The sequence below is a fragment of the Lontra canadensis genome, unplaced genomic scaffold (assembly GCF_010015895.1).
Source record: "Lontra canadensis isolate GAN:19392208 unplaced genomic scaffold, GSC_riverotter_1.0 scaffold58, whole genome shotgun sequence".
In the NCBI taxonomy this organism is placed as follows: Eukaryota; Metazoa; Chordata; class Mammalia; order Carnivora; family Mustelidae; genus Lontra; species Lontra canadensis.
This window is the reverse complement of record NW_022631052.1, coordinates 11,168,841-11,184,213: the sequence shown is the minus strand read 5'-3', so window position 1 is coordinate 11,184,213 and position 15,373 is coordinate 11,168,841. Positions and strand designations below refer to the sequence as shown.

General features: G+C 59.5%; 1 protein-coding gene across 16 annotated transcripts in view; it reads left to right on the top strand.

The window, feature by feature from the left end:
* The window catches only part of NCOR2 (nuclear receptor corepressor 2), a 207,171-nt gene that overhangs the window by 82,539 nt on the left and 109,259 nt on the right, over nt 1-15,373 (top strand). For 15 of the 16 annotated variants that reach the window (XM_032876484.1, XM_032876474.1, XM_032876473.1 and 12 more), the window contains 2 exons: nt 84-197; nt 10,240-10,296. In XM_032876484.1, coding sequence (XP_032732375.1) covers nt 84-197; nt 10,240-10,296 — 171 coding nt within the window. The remainder of the gene's footprint in view (nt 1-83; nt 198-10,239; nt 10,297-15,373) is intronic. The other variant, XM_032876481.1, reaches the window with a different exon arrangement.

Here is a 15,373-nt window from a genome sequence, read left to right as displayed (position 1 = left end):
GGCCGCCCCTCCACCATGGGGATACTCCCTCCCGCCTTCCGCCCGCCAGGGTGCTCACCGCTGCTCTCTCCCGCTTCCCACAGCAACAGCTGGAGGAGGAGGCCGCCAAGCCCCCAGAGCCCGAGAAGCCCGTGTCGCCACCACCCATAGAGTCAAAGCATCGCAGCCTGGTGCAGATCATCTACGACGAGAACCGGGTATGCCCCGCCCCGCCCTGGCCCGTGGGGCCTCCCTCCCTGTTCCCCTGCTGGCCCTGCGCTGGCTCCCAGGCGGGATGTGGGTGTTGCCGGGAAGGACCTGTTTTCTTTCTGGGCCTCGGCATTCCTGTCTGAAAAGTGGGGACCTCTTCAGTCTCCCATGTGTGCACAGACCTGGGTTTGGGAGCGGGAGCAGGAAGGGTCAGCCCATTCAGGGCGGCTGTGGCTGTTCTGCTCAGGAGTGCTGACGGGTGTGGACTGTGGCCGGCCTGTGGGACGCAGGGGGATAGTGTAGGCGTCAAGTTGTAGGAGAGCCTGAGGGGCCGGTTGATTGGAAGGTGGCGGTGGGAAGGACTGGGCGATCAGTTTGGTGCTCACTCAAAAGAAATTCCTATAATGCAGAGGACGGTAGTAACGTCATCATTATCATTAACAGTAACAGCAGACCGTCGTTGAACAGCTCCTTTTCAGGCAGTGGGCCGGGTTCTTTACATAGCAGTCCCGGGAGGGTAGGTACAGGAATTGTTTCCATTTAACACGGGAAAAAACCGAGGCCCAGAGAGGTTAGGTGACTTGTCCAAAGCTACACAGCTACCAAGTGGTGGAGCTGGGACTCGAACTTGTGGGTCTTAGGGTCCCAGATCATGAGCACTGGCCTCTGCTGACATATAGCCCTGGAAGGGGCTTTGGCATGGTTGAACACAGGGTCTGTAGCAGGCTGTGGGGGCTCCTGGAGATCTGGAGGGCAGCTGCGGGCTGGTTGGAGGGCCCCCGAGAGCTCAGCTTCCATGATTTATAGTGGACTCTGCAGACGTGCTCAGGGCCTATGGAAGTGAGTCCTCTCCCTTGTTTGACAGATGAGGAAACATGAGTCCCCACAGAGGGACTCTTCCTTGTCTGAGGTCACACAGTGAAGCGTGATGGATGGGGGACCACTTCTCCTGCCTTGTCTCCTCTGGTCCCCCCGCCTGCCCAGGGGTCCTGGCCATCCTTCCCAGCAGTCTCTGCTGTAGGATCTGCCCCTGGCTGCTGTACCAGTGCTCGGAGCCCAGGTGGGGGCTGGGAGTCCTGGGGGCTGGTAGCTTCTGGAGCCTGGGAGTGTGTGCTTTTGGTGCCTGTGGCTGTCGCTCCACGCGGGGACCTCCTGGATCGGTTGGATCAGCGTTGCTTCACCTCTTGAGGCAGCACCAGATGCCGGATGACACTGAGACTGCCAGGGGTCAAGAGCGCGTGCTGGGCCCCCTCCCAGACCCCGGCCCCCACCCCAAGTCCCACCAATAACGATCCTGATGCTAGGAGAGCCGCTGGGCCACACAGGCTTTGGCCAGGTGCCCTGGCTTCCTATCCCGTCTTCACCATCCCCTGGCTTTGTGACCTTGGGCAACTGACTTACACCTCCCTGTGACGCACTGGCAGAGTGATGATAATTCTAGCACCTCCCTGGCCCGGTGGTGTGGGAACGAGGTGAGTTCATCATGAGGTGCCCTCAGAACAATGCCTGGCACTGGGCAAGCTCTCGCTGGCGCGGGGACTGGTGCCAGCGTTCTCTTCTGCCTAGTGCTTATGCGGTATGTGGCTTCATGTAATTCTCTCCCGATGTGCGTGAAACAGGCACTGTTCTCTCCATTTTACTCATAAAGAAACTGAGGCTCAGAGAGGGAAGGTGAGCTGCCCGTGATGGCACAGCAAGTACGCTTTGTGCTGGGAATTGGAGCCAGGGTTGAGCGGCCTCCAGGAGCCTGTGGTGGAGGGGGCAAGGGCAGGGCTCCTGGGTATCGCCCTAGGCAGCCCTCTGCTGACCCTCTCTGACCTTTGGGCGAGAGAGTGGGCATGCAACCCTCCGGCAGCCGTGGAGGTGGGTTGATGGATTTTGCCCTTGGTCCTTGGTCCTCGTCATGGGCTCGACCTGTTGGGAGTGCCTTTGGTGCCCTCTGTGGGAAGCTCGCTCCTCTTCCCAGCCCCGCAACTGGCCCGCCTTGCCCTGGGGTTTGTTCCTTGGGTGGCACCAGGTCTTCCCCAAGAGCCATGTCTGCAGAGCGAATTGGTCTCTGGCTCCCTGGCCTCAGCACTCCCTCTTCCCCCAAGAGCGGTTAAGACACCCCCTCCCAGTTCTTACAGGATGGTCTCCCTGCCAGAATTCCCGCCTCCCGTCCAGATTTTCTGCAGCTTCTGTGTGAGTGGGCAGGTGCGGTGGGAGGGGGCTTGGACTCCAGGCCAGCCTACGCCCGGATGAGCTGGGTGGTTTATTTTCGTCTCGGGTCTTTGGTTGCTCTGGGTCCTGGCCATAATCTTGAAGTCACAGGGTTGATGCGGCTGAGATGGCTGGAAGAAGGGCTTTGTAAACTATGGAGTCCTGTCCCAGAAAGGGTCCCGTGAGTCGAGACTCTCAGATACAAGAGACAGGAACGCAGCTCATGCTGGTTGAGGCCCAAGAGGGGTTCCTGAATCTTCTAATGAGAGTTGGTGTTGGTCACTTCAAGGCGTGGGTGGATCTAGGCACTCAACTGAAGAGGTTTGGGAGCTGTCCGTCCTCATCCCCGCTCTCTCCGTGCCAATGTCATTCTCAGCCAGGCTTCCCCAGCGCAGGGAAAAGCTGCTGCCTCCTCAGCCCACGCACCTTCCAGGGCAGATGGGAAACAGTCCCGGCTTGGTGCTTGCTGGCTGGCTGGAACACGTGCTCATTTCTCAGCCAATCCCAGGCCTGGGTGGTGGGGGTCTGACGCCACTGATGGGTCAGGACTGGGTCTCAGGCCCACCCTTGGAGAGTCCCGGTCCCAGGGACTAGATAGAGGGAGGAGGATTCTCCCAAGGGGAGAGGAGGCTGGCCAGGCACATGAAGTCTGTGCCCGCCATCCTCGGGCTGGTGATTACCACGTTGGGGTCCCAGAGTGCTGGTGCTGCCCCGTAGGCCCCAGCACCATAGGCTGGGGGCTTCAAACCCATTTCCGGGGATTGCAGTGCGGTGGTGTCCCGATGCTGTAGGAGTGACTGGCTTAGATTAGACGGAAGCTCTGGTCATTTCTGTGAGGCTACTCAGTAGCTCTGAGTGGCGGGTTAGGACTCGAACCCTGGTTCCTGGGATGTTGAGAGCCGACCCCTGCTGGGTAAGTTCAGGTTGCTTGGGGGCATGACACTCATCCTCTTTATTCATCCATTTGTTCATCCATTCAGCAGCCGTGTAAATGAACCCTCTCTCTGTGTCTGCCACTGTTCCAGGCAGTGGGGCACAGCAGTGACCTTGCCTCACTCGCATGGATTCTCTCGCGGGAGAGACATAAACCCACAAGTCAACACACACAGGCATACTGTTGATCCAAGGATTTTGCCCCTTATTATCCCTGAATTTCCCTTTTTCTCTATTTATACCCTCACTCTGCCCTAGCCTCACTGGCATTTACTCTGCCTACCTCAGGACCTTTGCACTGGCTGTGTCCTCTGCCTGGAGCTCCTTTTTTCCACTGGGTTCATTTCCTTGCTCCTTCGGCTCTTTGCTCTAGTGTCCCCTTTTTAGCAAGGCCTGATACAAGCCTCCATCTAATCTTAAAAACCCTTCAAGGAACATTTCTCCTCTTCCTGGCTTTAATTTTCTTTTTTGCCCTTGTTCCAACTCCACTGGACACGATTCACATTTTATTGTTTATTCTGTTTATTGTAAACAGAAGTTCTGTGAGAGCAGGCATCTTTATGTCTGTTTCCCAGCTGTATCCCAAGCTCCTGGAACAGTGCCTGGCACATAGTAGGTACTCAGTAAACGTTTTTTGAATAAATGCAGGATGGCAGAGAGGAGGGGAGACTCTTTCCCTTGGAAGAATCCTCTGGTTTTGGGGCCGCTGGTATGGGTCCCTGGCCCCAGTGGAGATTAGCTTGGAGGGGGGTCCCTCCACGCAGGCTGAGCCTTGGGGTCTGGAGGCTGGGTGGGCAGGAAGCCCCGCAGCTGCCTTTGGCAGGAGCAGCCAGAACTTACTGCCCCTTGGGGGATCAATAGGATTAAATTTTAATCCTCCTTCCTTCCCTGCTGGTTCCTCTGAGAGGTGGATGACAAGGGTCTGTCTCTAAATGCCTTGCCGGCTGGAAAACGCAGCTTCCCTGCCAGCCAGGGCCTGTCTTGGTTTTCTGCATATTGGACTCTGGCTCATTATCCATTCGGGGCACACGGGTGAGACGCCGAGCACGCGCAGCGGGAGCCGGCTGGGCAAGGCTTTTCCTGCCTCCCAGGAGCCGCCTGTGTGCGAGGGGCGGGCAGGTGCCCACAGATGGTGGGACAGGAGGCTGAGTCTCTGCAGGGCCCCTGGGGGCAGGAACTGGGGGGGGAGTGGGCTGGGATTGGGATTGGAAGCAGTGAGTGGGCCATCCCCCCACCCGCAGGAAGGGGACATTCTGGTGGGGGAAGGGGAGGTTCCTAGCACAGGCAAGGGCCCAGAGAGGGGCAGGGTCTCATTTGATCTTCAAAAGGAGTGTGTGGGGCGTGAGGAGGTGGAGGCCTCGTGGGTCTAGGAGCGTGCTCACACTTCAGAGTTCGGGGAAAACAAACACACGCAGCGCTACCGAAGGCTCACATAGTCTGATTCTGTGGGAACCCTGGCCGGTGGCCGTTTGAGGTAGACTTCCTGGGGGGTGGGCAGGACCTGGACTCCGTCCGCAAACAGGGGTGCTGCTGGGACAAGCCAGAAGGGTGTTTCCAGGGCCGAGGACGACCAGGCGGTGAGGAGGCTGCACCGATGGGGGCAGAACCTGTCTGTGCACCTACGTGTGCGCACGTGTCTGAGCGGACCTGTGGGTGCGTGCTCGAGAGTGCACATGTGTGTGTGTCGCTCATGTGGGGCGCACCTGTGGTGACTGGTGCCCTGATAAGTGAGGAGGGAATCAGAGAGTAGGACCACGTCTTCTTTTGTCTTCTATTTCAAGCATAGTATGAGTAAGGATGCTGTTTTGTTTCCATTTTTTTTAAAGAGGATTTATTTGAGAGCGAGCGAGCAAGTGTGCACGCGCATGGTGGGGCGAGGGTCAGAGGGACAGGGAGTCACCAGTAGTCTCCATGCTCAGCCCGGAGCCTGATTCGGGGTTTGAGCTCATGACCCTGAGATCATGACCTGAGCCAAAACCCAAAGTCAGCTGCTTCACCGACGGTGCCACCCAGGCGCCCCGGTATGGGTTTTCTGTCACATGATTAGGGCTCCTCCTGGCTCAGTCGGCAGAGCATTTGACCCAGATCTCAGAGTCACGAGTTTAAGCCCCTCGGTGGGGCCTGGAGCCTGCTGAAGTAAATAAATAAGAAGGAAATAAATACAGAATGTGGTTTGGGCACGTTAGCAGGTTAACATGACTAATAGAGTTACTAATAGTACTAATAGTAGGGTTGGGAGCTGAGACCATGAAGGATTTTTTGGAGCATTTCGGGGGTCCAAGCACCCCGAAGACTCCAAGACTCCGTGGCCACCCTGAGCTGTGCCTCGGGCTTTCAGAGCAGTGCTCTGGTCCGGGCGCCCCCTGCCCTTGGCCTCCGTGACTGCGCATCCTAACTATGCCTGGGGTCCAGGCTTCCTCCGATTTCATCTTCTGCACGTAGCGCTGTTGGTCTGGTGAATTTGTTAACGCAAATTCTGCCCTCCCCACCGTATGTCCCTCATCACACGCCCCACGGAAGCTCTGGGCCACATCTTCAGGCCCCGTGTGTGGATGAGGGCGCTGGGCTTCTGGGGTCCTGCTTCCCCGAGTCACTGTGGTGCTTCGCGGGTGGACACAGTTTGGGGAGGAGGGTGCCGTGGACGGGACGTTGGGATGTTGGGCCTTCTGGGTAGGTGGGTGCATGGTGCTGCCCCCATTGTGCAGATGGAGAGCTTGAGGCTTGGAGCTCAGGCCAGGATAGGCAGCTGAGGAGCTAGAAGGGGGCGGGGGGGTCACTGGTGGGGGCCAGCCAGGGGGGCAGCCAGGGTGAGGGTCTGGAGCCCCTGCCCAGGAGGAGCGGGGTGTGTGTGTGTGTGTTTGGGGAGAGGGATGCACGTGTGTAGCTAGGTAGCTGTGCTCACATGGATGCAACTGCAAGTGTGCATGTGCTGGCTTGTTTGGAGTGCACGTGCATGTGTGCACTGCACCTGTGTTCACACGTGTGTGCACGTGGGCCTGTTGATGGCCTCGTGTATCTGTGTGTCTGACTTAACGTGCATGCGTGGTCGTCCTGCGTTTACATGTCCATGCACAACGTGTGTGTGCGTGTGTCTGAGTGGGCCTGTGGATGACTGTGCACGTGTGTGAATGCATGTGTGTGTGAGCACGTGTGGGGCACACCTGTGGCAATTTGTGTACGTACACATCCCTGCAGTTGTCGGCACACTTGTTAGCTGTGTGACACGTGCTGGTGCGGATGTGGATCGGTGTGCTTGGGCACACGTGTATGTGAATGCATGTGTGTGTGTGTGAGTCACCTTGTGTGGCACGCAGGTGTAGACAGTCGTGCCCTTACAGACGTAGGCATGGGACATGGTCCCGCGGGCCCACCAGGCTTGTGTGCACCTGTGTATGCAGGTGACCGTGGGGTTGCATGGCCCTGGCACAGCCCCCAGGCTCTCTGGCCACCGGGGGGTCTGGCTGCCTAGACCACAGGGTCCCCTGCTGGAGTGCGGTCTCTTGAGTGAGACCCAGCCTGCCCCCCAACAAGTTTGGTGAGAGCTCAGTCCTTGGCGGCATGAGCTCCTGGGGTCATCCTCTGGGAACTGAGCCGGGCACCCTCTGGCAGTGGCCTCCCAAAGGTCAGGCACTGTGGGGGGCCCCTGGGACCCCCAGAGGAGTTTGGCTTCGGTTCCTCAGGTGGCAAGAAGCCGTCAGCTGAGTGTCAGGAGTGGGGCTGAATCCGTGGCCCACACCTGTGTTCCCAGCCATGCTCCTTACTGGCAGGGAGGGGTTGCCCTGCATTTGAAGGGGGCTGTGAAGAGGGAAGTGGCAACACGCATGTCACTTTGTTCCTTGCAGAACGTCCTTGTAAGAGTGCTGGGGGTTTGGTAGCCTGGGTGAGTGTGGCCATTGTGCTGATGGGGAGACCGAGGCCCAGACAGCTGGGGTGGCTGGCTGAGGCTTAGAGCAGAGCTGGCTCCCAGATGTTGTCCCTGGTGGACAGATTGTCCTTGACAATGACGTGGTGAGACGTGGTGAGAAAGCCCTGCCTGTGTGGGGGAGAGGCCCAGCAGGCGGGAAATCCCCCCCACCAGTTCCCCGTGAACTGACAAGCACACTCCTCCCACTCTGCCCCTTCGGGCTGAGCCAGAGAAGTGGGATGGGGGTGGGGACGGAGCAGGAGCAGTGGTGGGGGCAGCGTGAGGAGGTGGGCCTGCTGGGAGCCATCCTCTCCCCGTCCCTGGAGCTGCACGCTTCCAGGCGGGCGGCATGGCCCAGAGCTCAGCTGCCTTGTGTGTAAATGGGCGATGCTGGAGTCTTCTGAACAGGGTTCTTGCAGGTGTACAAACACTTGGGGCACACACGGGCTGCAGTAGAGGGCCTGGCCCACGCAGAGGCCCCCTTGTGCGAGCCGTGGCCTGGTGCTTGTCGTCAGCCACAGAGAGAGTGGTCGCCAGCCCGTGGGGAGCGGCCCGGGTGGCTCCGTGGCCCTTGCTCCAGGCATCACGCTGTCCAGCCCTGCCAGCGCTGCGGCACCGCAGGGTCGTTTCGGTATCAGTGGGTAAACGGGCGGGGGGCATCTCTGGGAAATCGAGGTGCGTCTTAAAAGGCCCCAGGGTTGCTGAGGGCTGAGGATTGGAATGGGGGGGAGTGTTAGGAGCCGAGGCGCGGTTCACAGCAGGCACGTACTGGCAAGCTGGCGGCCCGGGGCAGCCCATCTCCTGTGCTCTGGGTGACTTCAGCAGCTGAGGGAGGGGCCTCCTCTCTGTTCTCGTCTCCAGGGGCTGCAGGAGGCCCCCTCTCTGGGAGCCCCTTGTCCCGACGTGGTTGAAGATGGAGTCTGTTGTGGCTCGTAGGACACAGGCTTCCGGAGCCCCCACCACAGGCCTTGTGCCCAGATCCAAGACCCATGCTTATGCTTACCTGTGGTGATGGGCAGTTTCCAGGGGCCCAGCCATACCCTTCCTGGGTTTCGCTTCTGTCTTTTATCTAAATGGGCATTTCCCGCTGACCTGCACAGAACCTTCTCAATGCACAGAAACTTCTATCCATCTCTCAAAACCCATCTTATGTATTCCTCCCATTACTTTTCTGGAAAGACTGGAGCCCTGCTTTATGCCTTACATGTCCACCACACCTACCTCCTCTGCGGTGCGTACCAGTCTGCCATCATTGCCTTGACCAGCTGCTCGTTAGATCTGGGGATTTTACAGGTAGGGGCTGGGCCTCATTCATGTCCTGGTTTGCCCCAGTGCTCAGTACAGAGTGGGTACTCAGGAAATGTTTGGGTAGCTGCCGTGTCCCCTCTCCACCCCATCTCCATTCCCTCACTTGACCTGGCTCAGGAATTCTCCCATCTTCAGCCCCACGGGGACGTTCTCTTGCTTTGCGGTGAGCCTGGGGCAAGACAGTGCGGGTCCCCAGCCTAGGGGAGGCCCCTCGTGGGATCCGGCCCTTGTCTTCCTTCCTTCTTGGAGCCTGGAGATCAGCAGGACTTTTTCTGTATGTCATTTTTCCGTGCCTGTTTCATGTCTGTTAAATGGGGACATGTCTCGGATCTGCCTCATGTCATGTTTGTGTGATTTAAATACTAATAATGTGTGCTCTGTGCTGGTTGCTTGCCCCGTAGTAGCTCCTGGATAAAATGGAAGTCGTTACAGTACTGCTTTGCCCCCTGATGTTTTGGCCCCCAGCCACACGCTGAGGCTGCTGGTCTCGGGGTGTTGGCTCTGCACGAAGGGGGCTGAGAGCATGGCTTGTTCCTGGGTGGGCTGGGCCCAGGGCTCTAGGCGGAGCTCGTTCTAGGTGCCAGCTTGAGCCCACCTACATATGTACCCACTGTCCATCCCCAGGGGCTAGGAGAGGGGGAATGGGTTGGCTTTTGGCACTCCTCCTCCTTGCTGTGACACCAGGAGCCTGGGCCTTGAATTCTCTTGGCAGCCATGCTCCCCAGGACTCTGGGAACACACACTTTTAGTGGGTCTGGATTTGGGGGATTGTTGATGGTGACTTGCTTGTCCTGTCGTCCCGGCTTCATGCAGATCCTGGATGGTCTCCCCGAGTTTGGCTGAGTCCAGAGCACCCAGCCTTTTCTGGGTTGCCGGAGGATTCAGGTCTCCCTCCTGCATGCTGTGGGCACCCCGCTTTCTGCACGGTGGCCCAGATCCGACAACAACCCTGCAGAAGCCACCATCCACAGCTCTCCGTCCACCCCTTCCCCCAGCTGGCCCTGGTGGTCCCAGGCTGGGGGCCCATGGGGACTGGCGGATGCACAATGTCCGCCTTTATGGCCGGGCCCGGAGGTCCAGCCTGCCGCCTTCATAGCCACTGAGCGCTTTCTGCCACATGTTCCTGTTTTCCTAATAAGTCCCGGGTTGTGAGTGGGGAGGGAGGCGGGGAGGCCCCCGGGCAGCTCAGAAATAGTCACATGATTGTGAAATACAAGAATCCTAGAAAGGGTATCTCTGAGCGCCTCTATCTCCACCCCCCCCCCCCCCCCGGCTGGCGGCACCAGCTCTGAGGTAATTGCCAACACCCAGCCAGCTTCCAGGCGCAGGAAGGCATCTTAGGCCTGGCAGAGTGGCCCGCTGGCAAGGAGCTGTGCCCGCAGCACTGGGCCCCGGGGGACGCAGGCCTGAGGGTTTGGGGGGGTGGCGGGCCACAGAGAACACCGTGTGTTTGTTTGAATCGAAACTTGGCGGGCTTGCCAGGGCCGCTGCAGGGGCATTGAGGCCCCTCTGTTTGCTTCCAGCCCAGGGAGGGCTTGCAGGGGGACCCTGCACCCCCCTGCTCCGGGGCCGTGGATTGGCTGCTGGCTTGGGCAGCTGCCTGCTGTTCTGGAGGCCTCTATTTATAATCTGTTCTGTGTTTTTTTGTTTGTTTGTTTGTTTTGTTTTTTTTTTTTAAATTTGTCCTCCTCCCCGTCACCCTGCAGAAGAAGGCTGAAGCTGCACATCGGATTCTGGAAGGCCTGGGGCCTCAGGTGGAGCTGGTGAGCTGGGGGACAGGGTGGGTGGCTGTGGGCGTGGGGGGCGGGGTGGAGGGTAGTGGTGGCTGGAGAGGTGGGCAGGGCGGCAGGTGGGCGTGGAGGGGAAGGAGGAAGTCGGCTGTTGCCAAGGCTGTCCTGTCCTCTGGAGGAGGCAGGAAATACACCCTTCTGATAAGAGGGACCGGCGGTAGCGGGCGGGTGGCTGGGCCTGCCGTGTTGGGGGCAGGGGAGCCGGCTCTCGCGGTCGGGACACAGTGAAGGCCAGCGCAGTGGGGCTGACTTAGCATGGGAAGCCTGTACTCTGGGCCATGTGATCTCTGCTCCTTAATAGCTGTGTGGGCCCAAGCGGTTCTCCCCACCTCCCAACCCTCAGTTTCCTCATCTGTAAGATGGGAATAATGCCATACATCCTGTTGGGTTGCGGTGAGGATTGACCATATTAATTTGTGCAAAGCCCTGAGCTCCACGCCTGATGGATGGTGAGTGCTGAGCGCTAGCACTTCCTCTCGTTGGTGTCACTGCTGTTGGTGGCATTTTACTGATGGGAAGCAGACCCCAGGCCTCTTCTGTCTCACGCACCCCGTCACCTTTAGTGTCACCGGAGATCCAAGCCAAGGGAACGTGGAAACTCCCGGCTGATGGGCAGCCTCAGCCCCAGGAGAAATGGCCAGAGCCCCACGTGCCCTGGACCAGTGAGTGTCGCCCCGGGCAGGTTGGCGCAGAGCTGTGGGGCAGTATGGAGGGACACGCGTACACAGGACGGCTGTGAGGGGCCCTGTGAGCGTGGCATGTCCGGGGAGGGATGTGTGCTCCTCCTGTGTCATCAGGTCTCGTGTCTTTGGAGCCTAATTTTAAATCCCGCTCCGCCGTGTGTTTGCTGAGTGGCCTTGAGTAGAGGACTCGGTTTCCTTTTCTGTGAAATGGGAACACCAGGATCTTTGCGGGGGGAGGGGGGTGGTGGGAAACAATGAATGGTTAGGGCTGTCTTAGCACTGCCTTGGCCTGCTGTCAGCCCTCGGTGGCTGTGGACCCTTAGGAGGGTTGACTGTTTGCCCCCGGAGTTGTTTCCTCAGGGACAGCTGCGCCCCAACTTGGAGTCCACATGCTCAGGCCATGGCAAAGCAGGTGTGGCCCCGGGTCCTGTCAGGTCTGAGCCAGGCCGGCAGTGGGGGACTCCTTGGGCTCAGGGGCTGGGCCTCGCACCCCTTTGGGTGGCGGCAGGCTCCCCTTCTAGGGCTTGCTTTCCCTGTTGGGCATGATTTCTGGGCCATACACTTCATCCGTTTAAATCAACGCGTACAGTTAAGCGCTTTTTAGTATATTCACGGATGTAGGCGACATCTCCAAGTCAGCTTTGGAGCGTCGCACCGCCTCAAACAGAACTCCACGTCCCTGACTGTCACGTCCTTATCTTTCTATCCCTGCCCTCCCCCAACCTGCCACTACTCATTGACCTTCTGTGTCTGCGGACTCGCCTGCTGGGGTGTTCGTATCAATGGACTCACACACGGCGTGGCCTCTCGTGACTGGCTTCTTTCACTCCGCATACGTTCTCAGGGTTCGTCCGTGCTGTGGCAGGTGTCAGGACGTCACCCGTCTTTAGGGCTGGATAGTATTCCATTGTGTGGGTAGAGCACATCTGTTCACCGGCTGGGGCATTGACGGACAAGAGGAGCTGTCGTGCGTGGCCGTGAATGTGACCAGAGGAGTCCCTGTGTGGGCATCAGATGGGTCCCATCGCTGTTGGGTGTACTTGCGGGACTGGAAGTGGTGGTTCACGGTCGCTCTGCATGTAGCCTCTTGAGGAATTGCCAGACTGTTTTTGCAAGCTGGGTACCGTTTCCATCCCCATCAGTAAGCTCCTTGCCTTGGTTTCCCCTCTTGTCAACAGGGGTGGCGGGACCAGAGGTGGCAGCCAGCCATTTCCAGACCTGGTGGCTCTCTCTCTCTCCGCTCCTGACCTGATGAGTCCCAGGGGCCTTCTGAGTGGGGGGAGTGGGTGGAGGGTGCTGTGTCCGGATGCCTGAGGGATACCCAGGGTCAGGCTGCCCTCCCAGTGAGGGCGGAGAGCCCCTATCCCTGTCCTTGCCCAGCAGCCTCCCCCCAAGCTAAGCGCTCAGGGAAGCAGGGTCAGCCTCCCTGTGAGAGGGGCGGGGTGTCCGTGGGGCTCACAGTCCAAGTGATTCTTTTGTGGGTCTAAACAGGGTGAGGGGATTGTCCCCTGCTTGGGGGTCCCAGAGCAGAGACCCCCTGAAGGCTGGTGGCACAGGAGGCCGAGGTCCGGAGTGTCTGGTGTGTTTGGTGGCTGCTGGCTGTCAGCTGGAGCCTCTCGAAGTTGGTAGCTTCTTCGCTTGATGGCCTTCGGGGGTGCTGTGGAGGGGACCCACTGTCACAGGGCACCTGCTTCATGTTTGGCCTCGTGGAGGGGTCACTGTCCATTTTCTAGATGAGGCTTGGGGAGGGCAGTGCCCTGTCCAGGGTCACACAGCCGGGGGTGGGGCGGGGAGGTGTGCCGAGCTTGTGGGATTGTGGCCAGCCGGGGTCTACCCTCGGTCTTGGTCACGAAAAGGTCCCAGTGGCCTGAGGTGTCCTCCAAGGAGAGGCAGCTCATAGGTGTACTTCACGGAGGGCCTGGTGCTACTGACCCAAGGTCTCCCTCTGGCACCTGCGTCCAGGGAGCACTTAGCCCGGGGAGAGCCTGCTGGGCCTCAGGGACAAGGATGGGTGCTCTCCGCCCCCGCTGGGAGGGCAGCCAAGGCCTAGGGGAAGTTTGCGCCAGAAAGCAGGCGCACAGCATGGGCTGGGCCGAGTGTGCGCCTCCCCTTCATCCCAGGCCCCTCGGGGATCTGGGACGATCAGGGATCCGGAGATCCAAGGCCTGGCCTGGGGGAGGGGCGCTGGAGGGAGGGTGTGGGCCACTGCAGCCCCCTGCCCCCCCTCCCCGCAGCTTTGAGTCATCGGTTTCCTTCCTGTTCAGAGGTACTATTTTAAGAACGTGGTGTCACCAGAGGGTTGAGGACCAGGGCTGACACTTCATTTCTCAGCAGCTCGGTCCACCTGGGGCTGCCGGCTGTTCCTGGCCACCCTGCCAGCTGGCTGGAGTCAGGCCCAAAGGGGACCCCCCTTCCTTGTCCCGGAGACCGGCTCTGCTTCCTTGTCATTTCTGCTTTTCCGGCCTTGCGTTTGCAGCCTCGCGCGTCCCCTGCTTGGCGCTCTCCGTCTGCCCTCCAGATTGTTAGGGCAGCGCCCCCATCCTCTGAGGAGGAGACGGAAGCATGGGGTGGGGGCAAGAGACAGGCCCAGGGTCCCCAGCCGGGGCGGGGCACCTTCCCAGGGGGACCTTAGCCTTCTGCCTGTGAGAGGAAGAGCTTCCCTCTTGGTCATTGTGTCCCCCTGACGGAGGCTGGAACCTGTGAGGTCAGGAGGGGTAGAGGAAAGCCAATGTAGGTGTGAGTGAGGCGAAGGTCACCTTGGGGCCACCATAGTGGGACTTGTCGCTTGGGACAAAGGGCCTTGTGCAGCTACCCCTGCGGGTGGCCAGAAGGGGTGTCAGGGAGACTCCCTCGGGCCCTGCCTTACCCCAGCAGTGCACCTGCCACGGATGGGCCATGGACCCTCTGACCTCCATCCCACTCGGGCCGTCCAAAGGGGCTGCCCTGGGGGCCTGTCACCATGGTAATGGACCTCCTCCCCTGTGCTCTGGGCCCAGAGACTTCCTTCCCTCCCAGGACTCAGTTTACCTTGAAGAGTGCTCAGTGAGTGCCTCCTTGGGGGAGAGCCCCTGTGCTTAGAGGCGGCGAGCCCCACAGTGTTCTCTGGGTTCTTCTGTGCCTCTTACTGGGGGTCCACTGTGCCACAAGAGCCAGGCTGCTCTGTCCCCACCTTCCCTGGCAGGTGGCCACAGGTGAAGGTGGGTTTGGCAAGTCACAGGCTGTCTGTGACCCCTGCTCTCAGAAGCCCACCTCCCCTTTTCTGGCCCATCCTATTATGTAGAGATAGTCCCTGCTCCCCGGCCATCACTCACTCCCTAGGATCTCCCATTGGTGGTCCTTCAGGCCCTCCTGACCTCAGCCTGTGGAGACATTGCTGTCTGCCATCTTTAAAACCAAAACAACACAAACCGATCACTATGTCTGACGTTTTCTGGGCTCCATGAAACCTCTGTGAGGTAGTTCCTACTTGCTCTGTGCCCGTTTTCCAGGTGAGAAGACTGAGGCCCAGAGTATGGCCCACACGTGTCCGAGGTCACACAGCCAGCGAGGGAGGCACCATCTCTGAAATTGGGGTGTCTGTTCATTCCTGGAAACCAAACCTCTGGGCCAAGCCCCCTCCTACCCGGACTGTGTTGTATGGGCACGAGGAATCACAAAGGACCTAACGTAGAGTCACCTGGGGTTAAACACGCATGTTTAGTGCATTGAAATTTGGCCTGGGGGAGTCTTTGTAGGGCCCCTTGCTGTTCTCAGGTGAGTGCTGCCAGCCTTCTGCTCTAATGCCTTGCCCCGCCGCCCCGCTGAGACACTCACTGTGGGCTCTGTAGTTGCCTGCCCGCTCCAGCCCGGAGTGGGGTTCAGACCTCCCTGCTTCCAGCTGAGCCCCTTGGAAGGGCAGCCTGACCCAGTGTGGGGAGAGGTGGCCTGTACCAGCTGCGGGTCACGTATCTGTCTCTGGCGGGGATAGCTGAGCTCGGAGCCTGGAATCGGCCAAGCCCCGTGGTCGGTTGTCATGGAAGGAATCTGAGGGACCCCAGGAGAGAGGTGACGTCGTCATCAGCCAAGGCTATGTGCAGTGCCCGATCTGTCGGCCTGTGACTGCCCCCGTGACTGCCTGTGGCCCCTCCTTGAGGACCCCGCCCTGCCTGCCGAGGGCAAGAGACCTGGTCCTGCAGACAGAGCAGGGTGAGCCCTGCAGCCTTGCTGCTCGAGGTGGTCCCCATCGGCTGGGATCATCAGGATGCTGGTGGGTGTTGGGAGCTGTATCCAGCCCCGCACCCAGGGAGAAGTACAGGGCAGAGACCGATGGGCTCTTTTCATTCGCCCTGGGGCCCTGTCCCGAGGCTGCCCCTGTCCCGTGTGAGCCC